The sequence below is a fragment of the Balaenoptera ricei genome, chromosome 11 (genome assembly GCF_028023285.1).
Source record: "Balaenoptera ricei isolate mBalRic1 chromosome 11, mBalRic1.hap2, whole genome shotgun sequence".
Lineage (NCBI taxonomy): Eukaryota > Metazoa > Chordata > Mammalia > Artiodactyla > Balaenopteridae > Balaenoptera > Balaenoptera ricei.
In genome coordinates, this window is record NC_082649.1 from 2164152 (window position 1) to 2179988 (window position 15837).

A 15837-nucleotide genomic window follows, 5' to 3' on the forward strand; every position below is an offset into this window, starting at 1 on the left:
ATACGCTTGGGAGAGGCCCCCAGGCATTAGAATTTTGTTGAGGCTGATGTCAGACCTTTATCAAGGATGCTGTCATCTGATGTCACTAAATAGTAACTTGGATCTTGGGATTAGAATTTTTTCACATCTGTCTTGAGCGACCCTTGCATACAAGACACTGTCACGAGACCTAAGAGGCCAGCGAGCTGAAGCTTCACTGGGCTCACACAGCAGTTTATATAACTTTGGCTGTTCCTGCTGCCATCATTCGTAGGAAAGGCAGAATTCAGCCTGAACCTTGCTGTCACTGGACCAAATACCACCCAGCAGCCGGGTTCTGGGGGAGGTTCACTCAGCTCTACCTACTGGCTGCTGGTAGTAGCTCCCGAGAGCCTAGCAGGTGTGGTGGCTCAGGTCTGAGCACAAAGACTGAGGCGGACAGGCGGTGAGCCTTCTCCACGCTTCCCCCTGGCTGCCTGGCTGGGCGCGCAGCCTGAGAGTGACGGGGGCCCCGGGAAACCCCACATCACGTACCTGGAGGGCTGCCAGGAGGCAGCGCCCTCGGCAGGGCAGCAGGTGTCGGGTGGACCAGAGCTGCAGGTGAACGCCTCTCCCTGGCACGCTGGCGCCTAAGCTTGTGTACGGGTATTTTAGAATTCTCTAGTAACAGCTGCGTGAGCTGTGAGGGGGCTGAGCTCTGCAGGGGAGGCCACGAGCCACCTAAGCACAGGTATCTTTCCCGAGAACCTATTTGTACCCACAGCGATGTCCGGGGACACAGATCACAAGCTCCCGGGAAACCCTGTGTTAGGGGCAGCAGAAGTAAGTTACTGAAGGGGGGGCTTCAGGAGCCCCTCATCCCCCTGATGGGTCCGGATCCCACGGTGGGTGGTGGTCGCCATTCAGAGCAGGGAGGGGTCGGCGAAGTGACGACGTGGGTTTAGTGTCTCCCTTGGGGAGAAGGTGAGGGACACCACCCCGTCCCCTCACCCCGGGAGAAGGCGAGGAGAGGGGCCGGGAGGGCAGTGACCAGTTCTTGCCCCCGAGCCCCAGGCCCCAGCCGTGAGACTCTTCCTGGCAAGGGTGGAGCTGGACTCCGGGACCCGCCTTGTGCCGATACCAGAGGCTGAAGGAAAAGTGCTTCTCTGCTCGGAGCATTTCTGACAGCAAACGTGCAGGGTTTTTCTCGCAGGAACGGTCCTGACACTCACTGCTTGGAGTCAGCGCAGACCCCCGGCTTCCAGGCCCCCAGACTCCCCCCAACCCAGACACGCTTCTGTCCGACTGGACTACACACCAAGGCTTCCCAAGACTCCCTCCTAAGCTTCAATAATTTGAATTATAACTGGTTAACAGAACCCAGGGAATAACTTCCTTACTATTCGCAGTCTATTAGGAAGGATACAGTAAAGGACACAGATGAACAGCCTGATGTAGAGGTGCGCAGGGCGAGGTCTAGGAGGGTCCGGGGCACAGGAGCTTCTGTCCCCATGGAGCTGGGGTGCGTCACCCTGCAGACCCCTTCATTTAGGGTTTTTAATAGAGGTTTCAATACACAGGCGTGATGGATCGACTCATGGGCCATTGGTGACTAGCTCAATCCCTGGCTTCTTTCCCCTCCCTGGAGGTGGGGGGCAGCAGGGGTGGGGTTCTCTGATCACGTGGTTGGGTCACTGACCACCGGCCTCATCCTCTGAGAGTCACCTGAGGGGCAGTAGCTCAGGTGTGCTTGCTCAGGAAATTCTGAGGGTTCTAGGAGCTCTGTGCCAGGAACTGGGGACCAGAAGCAAAGACACAGTTGTGCTTATGTCACAACATCATCTAAGAGGGCCCGTGAGGTTTTCTCCCTGGGGAGGAAGTCAGAAGGCCTCGCCTGGACGCTGGGTAGGAAAGACTGAGGCTCGAACGAGAGGGAAGGAAGGCTTTGTGTGAACACAGGGCCCACTTCTGCTTCCAATGGAGACACCAGAAAACTCAGCAGGTCCGTCTCAGCCAGGTGCGGGTGGAGGGCCCCGTCCCTGCTGGGATAAAGTGGGGACACCGGCGAGGCCCCAGGTCATCCTCAGACACACGGCTCAGAGCTGACCAGTCACGGCAGCGTTCCAGCCGGGATGCTGGCCCAGAAGGCGACCTGGCGGCCCCCTGCTGGGGGGCCGTTTCGTCCTGAGTCTTTCAGTGGTAGGTCTTCTGAGGCAGACATCTTTCTGGGTGTGAAGAATCTGCCCCAAGTCACTTTAAAGAGTGAGCTGCTGCTAATTGCCGCTATAATTTGTCACACACTGTTCTGGCACTAGACACTTCATATATATATCTCTGTCAATATATTTGTGTTAAAATTAGGGGAAAAACCCTGAGCCTTGTGTTGGTTCATCGTACACACTATGTTTTCAAGTGGGGGGCGGTTTTCCCCAGGGCTCCTGCGGATGGTCCTGGGGCCCCTGCAAGTGTAGCTTGGGTTCTTGATATCACAGGACATAATATGTCAGCCTCGTCCGAAGGAGAGCGTTTGGATGGCATCTGCAATGTCCACGTCATTGCATAAATTAGCTCATTTACCAAACGATAAGCAGGTCCAAGTTTATTCTTCAATATAATACATATATATGACTGTTACACATCTTTATAAGGCAAAGGCGTACAGCTGAATGAAACTACGTTCAGAAATAGAAAATACACACAATATATGCAACCACCACATTATGGCTCCGTTTTTATTTCTTATCTCCACTGAGAAACCTCATCCAAAGGGCTCGCTGGCGTCTATCAGCCAGAACAACTACAGAGCACACAGGACTCAACATAGGCCCAGGCGGGTGTAGGGCATCTTCTGCCCCTTTGAGTGGGCAGTAGGGGGTGAGTTAGAAGCCTTCACGGAAGGTGAAACTGCCCATACAAAGACCACTTAGGGAAAACACACCTGACTGCGTCAGAAGCTGGGAGAAACACTCAGACCTTCTAAGGCGAGAAGCTGTAGATTTCATGCAACGCACGGAAGTCACCCTAATCCGGGAAGTCACATCCAGTAAGTGCAGCATCACGTTTCCTTTAGGACAGAAAGCAACTTGACTTTTGGAAACATACTTTTCATCTCACAGAGGCTCTAGAGGAGCACGGTGGTGGATAAGAAGATGCACTCTGATTCTAACTTAAGAAAAAGAGAAAGAAGTAAAAAAATAAAAGGATGGAGCAGAAGCCAAGTGGGTGGCATCGTGGCCGCTGAGAAGGGCGCGGCCATGGAGGAGCGCCCTGAACCCACTATGGAGTCGCCAGGGGACAGAGCTGAGCTGAGCCCCCGCCCTCGGCCGCTGAGGTCCCCGCCCTGCCCTCGTTACCAGGTCACAAATCAGTTTCCAAATGAGGTCCCCTCGACTGGCCTACATTTCAGACTGAAGAAGCTCACGTCTGATACTGCCCCCCTACCCCAACCCGGGGGGTGGGGGGCGGGTCAGGGTAGTGGGAGCGGAAGGACAAAAAAGGAATAAAACGAGAGCCTTGCTCGTTTCCCTAATACAAAATCCATACTTTGATTCTAAAACAAGAAAAAAATTTTGCTGCACTAATTTCCATAAAAACGGTGAAAACGTTGGTGTTCACACATCTTCAGACCACATCACATCAGCGTCTGTGGCAGCGTGACAGTGCACCAGGCCAGTTTACATTTTTGAGGAAAGAAAGCAAAATAATATCAAGTCAGACAGAAAGCAACTACAAGCAAACCTACGGTACTCAACAGATGTGAGTTACCCAACTTCAACCCAGAAAGAGTTTCCCCAAGTTAATTCAGGTGAGAATCCATTCCAGAGGGTTTTATGTCACAAATTGGGCATGAGCTCTTTTCTCCCTGATTTTTAAACAGCAACAGATTCTGGGTAACCGTTGGTATCTGACGAATTACGAATGTGATGTGCTTTTTCCTTAATAGCTTGTGAAGTTTACTTCTCTCCAGGCAGCAGGAAGTGCCCCACTGGTGCTTAATTTCCTGCACTTACTGGAGAAACGGCAGCGGCCTAAAGGGAGTGAGCAAGATTGTCACGTCCATTAAGAGGGTGGAGAAGCAATGCGGCCTCCAGGCCTCGTGACTTCTTGGAAAAGTTGATCACAATAACCCCAGTGCAGCCAGACTCCGCTCCTCGGGTCCACGCTCGCATCTGGTTTGATTCTTCCGATGTGCAAAGCCCGCTTCCCATCAGAGCGGCCACGTGCTGCAAGGCGTGGAGGGAGGGGACCGGCCGAGCAGGAGACCGAAACTCTCCCATTTCACCGTAACCGCAGACTGTAATAATCAGCTCTGCAGTGCAGACTCTCCCCCGCTCCCATATAAAAGGCCCCCTGCTGGCATGGGGACACGTTCCCCATCCGAGGTGGAAATATAGCTACAAATCCTAAGGAGAGCCATTTCCAAAGTAGAGTCTCCTTTCTAAACCCCTAAAAAGAAATCACACCCACTGACCGTGGGGTCATCAGTGGATGAATTTGGCAAAGAAATCACTGCTTCATTTGGCCGAAGCCATCCCCTTCCTGTGTGTGCAGCAGGGCCTGGGGAAAGTGAGCCGGGGTGGATGCGATCTGCACGCCCTGCAAAGGCCCCCTGCTCGGGCCGGAGGGGAACACACCAGACCCCCGTGTCCTGTTCAGCATTTGAGTGGATGCCAGCTCTCTGCGGGCTGAGTATTAAGCCTGCACCAGCTTGTATGTTTCCAGACTCGATGAATACCAGCAGCTAAAGATAGCGCGGTAACATAACACTTCAATCACAGGGCTGTGTGTGTGTGTGTGTGTGTGTGTGTGTGTGTATTTTAAGGAAACTAAATTAAACATTTGAAACATAGTCACAGAACAGGAACAGGAGAAGCCAACCTTGGATAAATGCATAGGCCCAAGGAAGAAAGAAAGAGATGCATCGTAATGCAAGAGCAGAGGCCGGAAAGGAGGACCTTCCACAGCCAGCACGACCAATAAATTGGCGTGTGGCCTGAACTAATGACACCTCGTCTTCTGCCTCTGCTTCCCCCGTACCTGAAACACAAGAAAAAGGATGTTGCAAGCGTAGTTATCCGTGGGCAGGCGATGAGGATTCACCGGTGGGATGCTGGGAAAAGCCAATGCACGTCAGGTCCGCCCTGGCCCAGGCAGCCCCGAGCTGCTCTTATTTTGTTTTGTCGCTGTTGAGACAACTGCAGGCTAGAACGATTTAAGCTAAAAATAAAGACATTATTATAGCTGATCTCAAGACAACAGGTACTTGGAAGTGGAAAATGTGAGGGAGGCTTAAGATGCTAGTGGCGGGCGTGGTGCTGGGCGTGTAATCCCTCTGCATCGCTTCTGCTTTGTAAAGAAACAACGCCCATTCCTGCAGCAGGGCTCACGTCCCCTGTTAAATGTCTGTGACAAAATGGCACACGAGCTCGGGAACAAGAAGACGCTTCCAACTGGAAATCACTGTCACATCCCCAAAGTGAGCGGAGGTGCCCCTGGCCTTCAGTGTCCAAGGCTCCCTGCACGGGGCTGAGCCACAGAGACGCCACGTGGGTGAGGTCACTGGTCCTCACACGGGCTGGCATTTATCTGGGTCACTTTGACAGGAAACACGGCACTGTCCCCCTCAGGACCCACCAGACCCACCTCTTCTTGTTGCAGGCACGTTGAGGGACGCTCTCGGGACTGTTAACATTATTCCAAAGGTCCTGATTGTAAAGACTAACCATACACCATCTCTCAAAGCCAGTGTGCTCCATGTGGATGAAGTTTCCCTCGGAAGAGCGCGGGGTGCAGGGCGACAACACACGTGCCTCGCTTGGAAGTAGATCTGCTGCTTAGAAGACACTGCTGCTCCTGGGGGGGATTTCAGAATAAATGAAGATAGAATGTCTGATGCTTCTTGCCTCAGAATTCAAAGGAAGCTTATGTTCCAGAAGGCAAATTACTTATCAGTTGGATTCACCTGATTTCAGACCAAAGCCAAGTAATAGAGTCTGAGAAGCTAAGCGGTCAAGGGCGCACCAGACTTAGAATTTTTTCTGGCACCGTACTCACCGCTTTGAAAGGCAATTCTCCCTCTAAATATATCCAACGTGGTTTTTTTTTTACATATACATACATTCTTTTTCTTATTCTTTTCTGTTATGGTTTATCACAGGTTATTGAATGTAGTTCCCTGTGCTCTACAGTAGGACCTTGCTGTTTATTCATTCTATATATAATAGTTAACCTCTGCATCCAACATGTTTTAAAATCTCAACTAAATCTCCAGTATGATTGCTCTAGGGATCTGAGAAATTGCAGAAATAATGCACCCCGTGCCCCAGTGACTGAGATCGAAAGTTCTAAAGCTCAGGATGGCAGGGAAACGTCTTCTGGGGTGTGCACTGCTGCAGGGAGTGGGCTGTGAGGCGGGGTGCAGGCTTGCCTGCCCCCTGGGCCGCAGCTCTGGGTGCCCCCGGCCCCGCGAGCCTGGCAGAGGTACTCAGAGTTCTCTGAGTGTGGCGGCTTCCCCTCCCCCAGAGCCACCAGTCTCCTTAGGGGTCAAGGCATCAGAACTGCTGATTTTTCCAAAAATCTTCTCCAAGCAGCAGCAACCGCAGCAGTTTTCCTGCAAAGCAAACAAAATATGACTCTTGTTAATTCAGCAGGGCTTTTAAAATTGTAATTAGTTGGTTGCGCCCCTTAGGAAAACCACAGATGACTTTTTATAATGTGTGTGTCTGTGAGGAAAAAAAGAAACCCCTTGAAGGATCCCACTGCTTACCAGAGCTGGGTGGTTTTTCTCTGTTGTTGTTGTTTTAGTTTATGCAAGCTATTTTAATACTATTTGCCATGTCGAAGGACAAGACCTCTTTGTTTCACCTGAAGCACAGCCAGCTCCAAAGCTGCTGCCAGCTTGACCCGCTTCAAAGTGAGGCTGGGATGCGCGTGGGAATCTTCCCACGTGCTTTACGACCACATGTGACCCAGGGCCGCATCTATCGATACGTCATTCCTATAGATCTGAGGGCGTGTCCCCAGGGCATGTCTCACGGCCTGGCAAAGAGCCATGGAAATGAGAAACGAAAACGCCACCTGGTTGATTTTTAGAGCGTTTCCTCAACCCATCCAAAAACCTCTAACCAACTGCAGGAGATTCCTATGCCTCAATTTACATTGCAGATTAGGCCTTACCATAAGGCCTGGGAGCCGTTCTTTTTCCGCAGGAATCATCTTCAACCACTAGATTTTAGAAATCAATATTATCTCAGAATTGGTTTTACTCGTATGGTGTCTTGCCGAAAGCCCTGTCTTAGCCTGGCAGGAAGGAGTGTGGAGAATGATCTACTTTTCTAGCACAGCGCTCTTGTCAAAGGAGTCTGCTCCCAGAGTAAATATCTGAAGCTTACATTTTCATTTGAAAAAGAAAAAACAGTGAGAAAGTCAGCCAGGAAGCACCCACGTGGCGCGGACATGCAGTGGTAACGGGTGGGCTTGTGTGGCCCCTGGAGGGATTGGGGGGCCCGGGAAAGGAAGGCGGCCAGCCCGAGCGGCTGGCGCCAGGCGGACACGGCCAAGTTTGGCGAGGTCTCCCTGAGCATCTCCAGCAAAGATGCCGTCTCTCTGTGCCAGGGTGACCAGACCAATGCTTCTGTCTTTGTCCTCCGCATGCCTGGCAGTGCCTGGCCACTGCCACCCTCCATCGCCTTGGGCTTAAGGGCCAACCTCCTTGGAAGGACTCAGCCATCTCCCGCCACCTTTTCCCCTCATCCTGCCCCCCCAGACCCTGGCAACAGGCCTGCCTCGCTGTCCCCCACTGAATTCCTTCCCTCCAGGCCTCCAGAGTCACCCCAGTGCTTATGGTGGGAAGCTGGTTTGTGGTCAACCCTTGGGGTTTGTGGTCACTGGGGACGAAGCTGCCTCTGGGAGGGATGGGGTGGGGGGAGAGAGAAGGACCGACCAGGCCCAGCTGTCTGCGGACGCCAGGGCTCCCGGCTCCCGGCGAGGCCGGGCTGTACCACGTCCCAGGCCCCGGGGCACGGAGCGCCCTCCACACTGTCTCCAGACACAAAACTACTTCCTCCTGTCCCCAAACTCTGAGTCCTTGCTATTTTGGACAGACAAGAACGGCCTTTGTACGTAGAAAGCAAAGCCTCCCTGTTCACTGCTCATCAATCTCCAAATAAGTGACAGAATCCTCAGTAAGTGACCCTCGTACCAAAGGCTGAATGCTCGCCTAATGCTGGTCCGTGACTTTGATGATGATTTACTGAATTATTGCTGTGCTACCCGATCTTATTCTACAACAGATTCAAGGCAGCTTACAAGAGTATATACAGTCAAACAGACAAAAAAACCCCTCAGGACCAGAGTAAATATGAATCAGAATAAGAGATTAAGGTGAGTGGGCAGCAAGAAGGCAGCCTCACGAGCCACGAGTCCAGCAGAGGTGGTGAAGCCGAGCTGCACAGCCGGCCGTGGACCTGCTGCCCGAGACGAGGGAGCTGGCTGGCTGGGGGGTGAATGTCCCCCGCACCGGATGCAAATGCTGGGATTTCTAAAAGTCCTCTGTAATAAGTACACTTCCCTAGGCCTCTCCTATAGGCCATAAATCAGGCCATTTATTGATGTAACAGAAGATATGCACATGTAAAACTCTCTCTCTGAATAATTCTGACAAAATTCTAAGCAGGGCAGAGGCTTTGTATGAATAGGTCGTTCCTTGGGGTCCCAGAGTGGGTCCAGACCCAGAGGCAGCTCATGGGGGTAAAGAAGCGTGAGCTTTAGGGTAGGATCTCGCTCTACCATTGACTAGGGGCGTGGTCTTGGGGGGTTAATCCTAGGTTTTCCCATCTCTACAAAGAAGGTATTATTTCCCCTGATCTCACACAGCTGTTGCAAAGACTCCCAAGGACCGTTTCTGTGCAGGTGTTACTTCCTGAGCACCTACTGTGTGCCAGGCCCTGGTCTCCGGGCTTTGCTTGGATGATCTCATTGGAGCCGCTCAACAAGCATAGGAAGTGAGACTATTTCTGGACCACAAATCTGGAACCGGAGGTTTCTGCACTAGAAAATGGCAGACGGGGTGCAAACACAGCAGCCCGGTTTCAGGGCCCCCCCAGAGGAAACGCTGCCCCGCTTCCCACACAGTCAGATGGCCCTTCTCTCCCCTCCCCTCTCTAGGCTCAAACGCCTCTTCAGGAAAAGGCCCGAGACCAACCTTTCAAGAGGGCGCCCTCCGGGGACTATTTGGCCACCAGGTCCTGGGCATCAGAGCAGCAATTCTTCCTCTTCTAGGAAAACCAAGAAGAGAGTTTCGAGAAGGATTAGAACCTTTCATCAGCTCCTGACTTGAGATCTGACAACACTTGAAGAGGCAGTGACTTGTCACCGGGCATGTCCTGCCCTTGCAGAGACGTCCCTGGAGGCTGAACAGCTGACGGCCTCTTACAGACGCACCAACCGGCCCCAGAGTCCAGCTCGAGGGCGTCCCCACTCTCCCCTAAAGCTCCATCATCACCACCCTTCCCCTCAGAGTCACGGACAAAGAGCTTTGTACCACATGACACTTGACTTTTACACGTGTGTGTTTTGTCAAAACTCATGTCAACAACTGCTCACTTCGACAAAGCACAAGAGTCAAGACAGACTGACCAAAGCATGAGTCAGACACAGACACTGCTTTTTCCAGACGTTCTCAAATCCAGCTGAAAAGATTTAAGTGCCGGGGCAGAGTCTCGAGAGGATGGAGAGAATGTCCCCAGTTTGGGGCTTGAGAAGGCCTTCCTGGAGGAGGTGGCAGTGAAAGTGGGCCTCAGAAACTGGCTGGGATTTGGGCTGATCTGGAAGGAGCCGTGGGGATAGGGCTGGGAACATGACATCGGGATGCATTGGGGCCCTAACTGCTGGGTGTGGGTGTTCATGGTGCACGAGGGGAAAGACTGGAAGATTTTTTTGATCAGGGAATCATATAATCAGAACTGTAATTAATGAAATGATGATTTGGTGAATTAGAGAAGAGAGTGGGCGGAGGTTGAATATCAGCTCGAACATTATCTTATTAGCTCACTAAATGGGAAGAAGGGCGTGAGCTGAGGCAGGTGCACGGGGGCGGGAAGGAAAGGTGGAAGGTCATTAGCTCTGGGAGGAAAGAGTCATGTCGCCTTTGTTCAGTTTTCCTTCCTCTGGCCACAAAGCATGGAATACAGGAGGTGCTTGCTAAGTTCTCACAGATTTGCAGTGAGGCTCTGCTCCTTCCCAGGTGAGAGCTGTTTCTGATGGAAGATGGGTCACATGTGGATGGTGACACAGGGGAAAGGTGAGAACCTCAGCCTTGTAAGCGTAACAGAGAAGGCAGAGAACTTCAGGGCCTCAGCGTCTAAGAAGGAAAATCCTTCCTAAATTCATTGACCACAGTCACACTCAGCGGTTCAGAAACAGGAAGTGCTTTTAAGCACGAAGTAATTAAACGAGATAAAAGTTTATTAAGAAAACTTTTAAAAATAGAATTTAGATTTAAATAGTTTGGGTAAGAGTTAAGTTTTCAACTTAGAGTTGAATTCTGATTCTGTAGAACATAGAACCAAGATTATTCCAGAAATGAATCTTCTGGGAAAAATTAGTCTCAATATTTCACTGAAAAATAAACTATATTAAGCTTGAGTGTTGGCCTTCAGTAACACCAACGATGTCCTACAAGGATGGTTCCGGAATCGTCACAGCAGGATGGCGGAGTGGGGACCCTCGTCTGACTCCTGAGCCTGCTGCCGGCCACAGGATGCTGGATGGGTCCATTACCCGGTCTTCAGCGGCCTCATCCACATAGCGGGGATGTCAACAGCGCCCGTTTCGGAGGCTTGGCCTGAGGGCCAAATGAGCTAATTTTCGTAAAGCAGTTAGAACGGTGCCTGGCACAGCACTGTATAATTATAACTTCCATGGAAACTAACTGGATTTATACAATGGAATTTTTTTAAAAATCCTCACTGTTCTTGAAATATCTATTCACCTTAGGTACCAGCAGTTGGATAGAATAACAAAAAGGTGATTTTTGTTGTTGTTGTCATTATATGGTTTAAAAAATATTTTTAAACACTTTTAAACTGTATAATGTCATTAATTATCTGTCGCGGTTTCCATATTGTCGACCACGTCAAAGTGTATTTGGACACCAATAAGCTTGGATAAAAATACATCGGTGGAAAATTGGCCCAGAATAGGTTGGTAACCCTAATAAGCAGTTTATGCAGTCTGGGTGAGGTACCTACTAGGGAATAAGCCTATTTTTACTTGACATCAGTACCAATTATCAAGGAAAGGTATATTCAGACACAAATAAAACTTACTACTGATGCTGAATTTAGAAGTGAAGTTAATTTCAATAAAAACTGGATGTGGAAAAAATGAGTACCAGGGGTATAGTCATCCCAAGGTTTTGGTCAGTGGAAAAGCTCCATTCCAAAGTGCCAGGAGGTGCAGGAGCAGAGGTGGAGGAAAGGAGAGCGTATCACACACCTCCGGCACCAGGACGCGACAGCAGCCGTCCCAACTGCTACTCGCGCCAGGCCTGCATCCCCAGAGAGGCCTGACGGCAAAGGGTGCTCATTGCCTCTCTGTGTTCTTGCCCCATTGACCACCCTGCATATTCAGCAAAGTTACTTAAACGTTACACATCTGCTTCTGTGTTATTGGTGTATTCCACAGTATTTGGATGGAGATGGCCTGAAGGGAGCTGTGCTAGTAATTCAGGTGACAGGCGTCCCGGGCAAGATAACCACTCGGATGGAGAGGATTGTACAGATTCCAGAAATAATTGGGGAAAATCATGTATAGAAACTTGGAGATAAACTACAGATGAGATGAGGGGATTGAATGAGAGGAAGGAAGCAAAGAGATGCTCTGGGGTCCAGCTGAGGCCATTCGGGGTAGGTGCCACTCTGGGAGGATGGTTGAGAATGAGGTGAGGTCGGGGCGGGGTGGGGCAGGGTGAGTTCCGTTTAGGGCTGAGAACATCCACGTGGAAATGCCCCGCGCACAGGTGGCTGTTGGGATCTGAAGCTTAGGAAGGGAATCTGTGCTGAAGAGGCAGACGAGGAAGTTGGGGTGTCAACAGTAATTAAGGCAAAGAGAGCCAACGGGGTCTCCATTCAAGAAGTGCCCACAGGGCACAGCTCAGTTTCTCTGAACGTACACTCCAGGAACCTTCATTTAGTTTTTGGTAAGAGTCTCCTTCACACGTACTTGTATTAATTTCTTGACCAAGCTGAATATTATAGGATTTTGGCACCAAAGCAGACTAAACCAGGTAAGCACAGAAGTTAGAATTCTGAGTTGTGTTTTAAGGAGAATATTTACCTTGAATGTACATTAACATGTGTTCTCCAAAGCTTTACATGTTTATATACCCTAGGCTATATGTGTGCGTGGGCACAGTTACAGGGATACAATTCACTTTGTAATGGATACAGTAGTTAAATAATAAATGTAATAAATAGTTCCGCTGAAAATAAGTCTCTACTAGACAATGTAATTAGCATTCATTAAAAACATAAATTGCTCAATAAACGCTTTTGAAGCAATTTAACACTTTAGCACAAGATTTGAAGCCCAAGAGAAATTAATTAGAAAGAACTTCACTCAAGGCTAAGGTGCCTCTAGCATCTGATCATCAGAAGATTGAAGCCGACTAGAAAAGAGGGAAAACCAGAAGCCACGGTTACCTGTGCGCTGAGCCTGGAGTGGAGCTTGTGATCCGACAGCCAAGGGTGCTTGAGGGCTTCACTTGCACTTATTCTCCAACTAAAGGGAAATGCAGGGGGTTATTGTATCCCCTGCATTTGGATCCTCCCCTTCCACCCAAGGCTCTAAACGAGATAGAAATGTATCTCTCTCTCACATAATAGTCTAGGGCTGGCCTGGTTCCAGGCTCCAAACACGGCAAAAGAGACCTCGGCTCTGACCACTGCCTTTGGGAGACCAGATGGCCGAATGTCGAAGACAAGCAAGGCAAATAATTCAGAATTCTTGTTAATAACTGAACATTTATCTTCAAATAGAAGTAACCATTCTTGATGGAATGTCTGAGCTTCATAAATTGAACTTCTATCAGTCAGTTGAAGAATAAACATATATTTATTAATATAAGACAAAATTCTACTATGATTCTTGATGATTGCAAAAGCAATTTATGTGTCAAAACTTTTGAATAATATGTACTGCTAATGTTTGAATTAAGAAGTATTGAGAGTCAAATAAATGAAGAAATAGATGGAACGTCAATGTCAGTATTGAGAGAGAGTATATTAGAAATTCTTGAGCCAACAAAGGTTTATACAATTAAAAAATATATGAGGAAGAATCATAAAGATTATATATCATAATTTTAAGCTTTGTAAACCTGTCTTGTGTGCTAATGTTTATCACATTAAACAAAATAACCTTTCAAAGTAAAAAATTATGAGTGAGTGCAATAATCTGAAGTCTGCTTCTGAAACAGTATCAAGAAAGTAGTTTCAAGCAGTCATGAAGTTCAGTCTCTAGAATTGCTTCAATAAAATTGCTTCATTAGACACCAAATATTTAAGTATAAGAAGAGGATGTAATGGAAAAGAATCTGAAAAAGAATATATATGTATAACTGAATCACTTTTCTGTACACTTGAAACTAACACAGCATTTTAAATTAACTACACTTCAACTAAAAAGAAGATGAGAAGTCTTTACTTTAGTCAATGAAGGATAACTTGGTGACAACATCACCAGTAGGACCCTAAATGAATAGATATAATTAAAAAAAAAAAACTCTGGACCTCCATCAACTTCAGTTGGAAGAGTTATTCTGTTGACTACCATAAGTTTTCCGTGTTGGACCCCAGAAGCATTGCAACAGCTGACCGTGCTAAAAACTTATTCCTGCACTCCAGTGTCAAACTTTTAAGAGTTGACTATTAAAAAGTTAACTATAACATTGTACTAATAATTAAATATTTAATACAATTCCAAGTTTACTTTTGTAGCCCAGAAATTTATTCTATGATAGTCATGGTTGGCATTGGCCTTGGTTTCATTCATGCACTGACTTGAATGCTTAGCCAGTTGTTTTTCTGCCCAAACACGCAATTGTTGCTCTTTAGGTAAAGAACGAAGCCCTCAGACTGAGGGTGGGCAGAGCCAGGGTGCTGGAGCCCCTGAGCCAGCTGGGCAGCTGCTTCCCTGCTCTGAGCCTCAGCTCCCTCATCTGGAAAGTAACTGTGACAGCATCCACATGCCACAGGATCAGCTGGAGGATTAAACCAGCTGACACATAAGAGCACGTGTGTAACATAGGTTCGCAGTAAGTGTGGATTTCTCAGCCTCCAAAGATTTGACGGAGATGACATTTTGCATCTGTTCTCTGCTGGCATTCAGCAATGTACAGACAGCGATGCTGGTTACATCATCAGCGATGCTGGTACAATATACAGACAGTGATGCTGTCTTTCCTTATCTTTCTTGGCTCTAAAGAGCTCTCCGATTGACACTCCAGCCGAGCTAAGCCCTCCTCACCTTTCAGGCTCAGTTCTGGCCCGTGTCAATACACTCCATCTTTAATAAATGTTAACCACATTTCACTGCCTCTTTTAAAATATACCCGTGTCTTCTATTAGCTCGTGACTTAATTAAAGGCAGGGACTGGGCTTTATACATCTGTTCTCAAAGCCCCAGACATATTTCCTGGCAGCTTGGAGATAGTCAGTGAAGTGCCACATGAAGGACTATGTCAGGCTCTGCACCAGACCCGTTACCCCTGCCGTTCCCTGACCCCCATCACCCCCATGGTTCTAAAATGCAAGCCCCTATATTTCATTATCACTACTCTTCATCCACTGAATTTTGAATTATGTGAGTTTAGCAGGGCAGAAAAATAGAAGTCCATGTAATACATAACAGTTAAGTGCACGGCCTTGCGTTGATTATCGGTTCTGCCACTTAACTAGCCGTATGATCTTGGAGTCTCATGCATAGAATATTATTGATAACTTCCACCCATGGAGCTGGGTGGGGTTAAAGAGATAATGTCTGTAAGGCAGTTGGCACAGTCTTGTCCATAGCAGGCTCTCAAATGAAATGATCGTCAAGTGTTCACCTACATGGAGCCACATGTGCCTCGTAGATGGGAAAGGGATCATGGGAATAACTTGTCCCAAACCCTTCATTTTGAGGGTGAGTGCACAGAGGTCCAGCAAGAGACCCTAACTGCCTTGATGGAAAAGGCAGAAGGATGGGTTTTTGCAGCCCCATTCAAGCCTCGTGACCATGGCAGTCCCAGATCTCAGGAAACTGGGTCAAGAGCATCAAACTCATTCTAACTACGACTCTGCAGGTGCATCAGAGATGTCACTGAGGGGGTGGTAGTTCTCTGACGTGAGTTCTCACAACCCTGGTGGAGCGTGCCTCTCTGTTACCCCTACTTCTTCCTGAGCACAGAGTGGATGTGATCACCTCTTCTCCTTGATCAGAAGCTTGGAGATGAACCCCCGGGCCTCCTCCGAGATGTCCTGAAATCCTTCATCCTCCAGATCCCACCTGCAGGCCAGGATGTTGTTCAGGGTCTCGGCGTCGTTATCTCCCAGGAAGGGGGACAAACCGCTGAGTCTGTAAGACACGGCGTCCGGGGTGAGTAGTCTTTAAACACCTTCAAACCTTGTACAGATAAGTTGCCTTCTTGGTTCTGTCCTTTAAAACTGAAAGAAGGCAAATCACCAAGAATTAAGCATAATTTTATAATATGTTTTTGCAATCGAGAAAATGCTATGTCTCCCACCCAACTCCTAACTTAAACAAGGTCACAATGAAGGCGGCAGCTACCCTCAGATATGAATCTCAGAGAACAGTAAAACTGCCTTTTTAAAGCACTTT

General features: G+C 48.6%; 1 protein-coding gene across 16 annotated transcripts in view; it reads right to left on the reverse strand.

Moving 5' to 3' along the window:
- Nucleotides 1-2555: 2555 nt before the first annotated feature.
- The window catches only part of MYLK4 (myosin light chain kinase family member 4), a 93391-nt gene continuing 80109 nt past the window's right edge, over nt 2556-15837 (reverse strand). For 14 of the 16 annotated variants that reach the window (XM_059937774.1, XM_059937773.1, XM_059937778.1 and 11 more), the window contains 4 exons: nt 15421-15573; nt 12660-12738; nt 9161-9233; nt 6482-6568 (listed from right to left, as the gene is read on the reverse strand). In XM_059937774.1, coding sequence (XP_059793757.1) covers nt 9186-9233; nt 12660-12738; nt 15421-15573 — 280 coding nt within the window. In that variant the 3' untranslated portion in view covers nt 6482-6568; nt 9161-9185. Of the gene's footprint in view, nt 6569-9160; nt 9234-12659; nt 12739-15420; nt 15574-15837 lie in introns of all 16 variants that reach the window. The other 2 variants (XM_059937775.1, XM_059937776.1) reach the window with 2 other exon arrangements.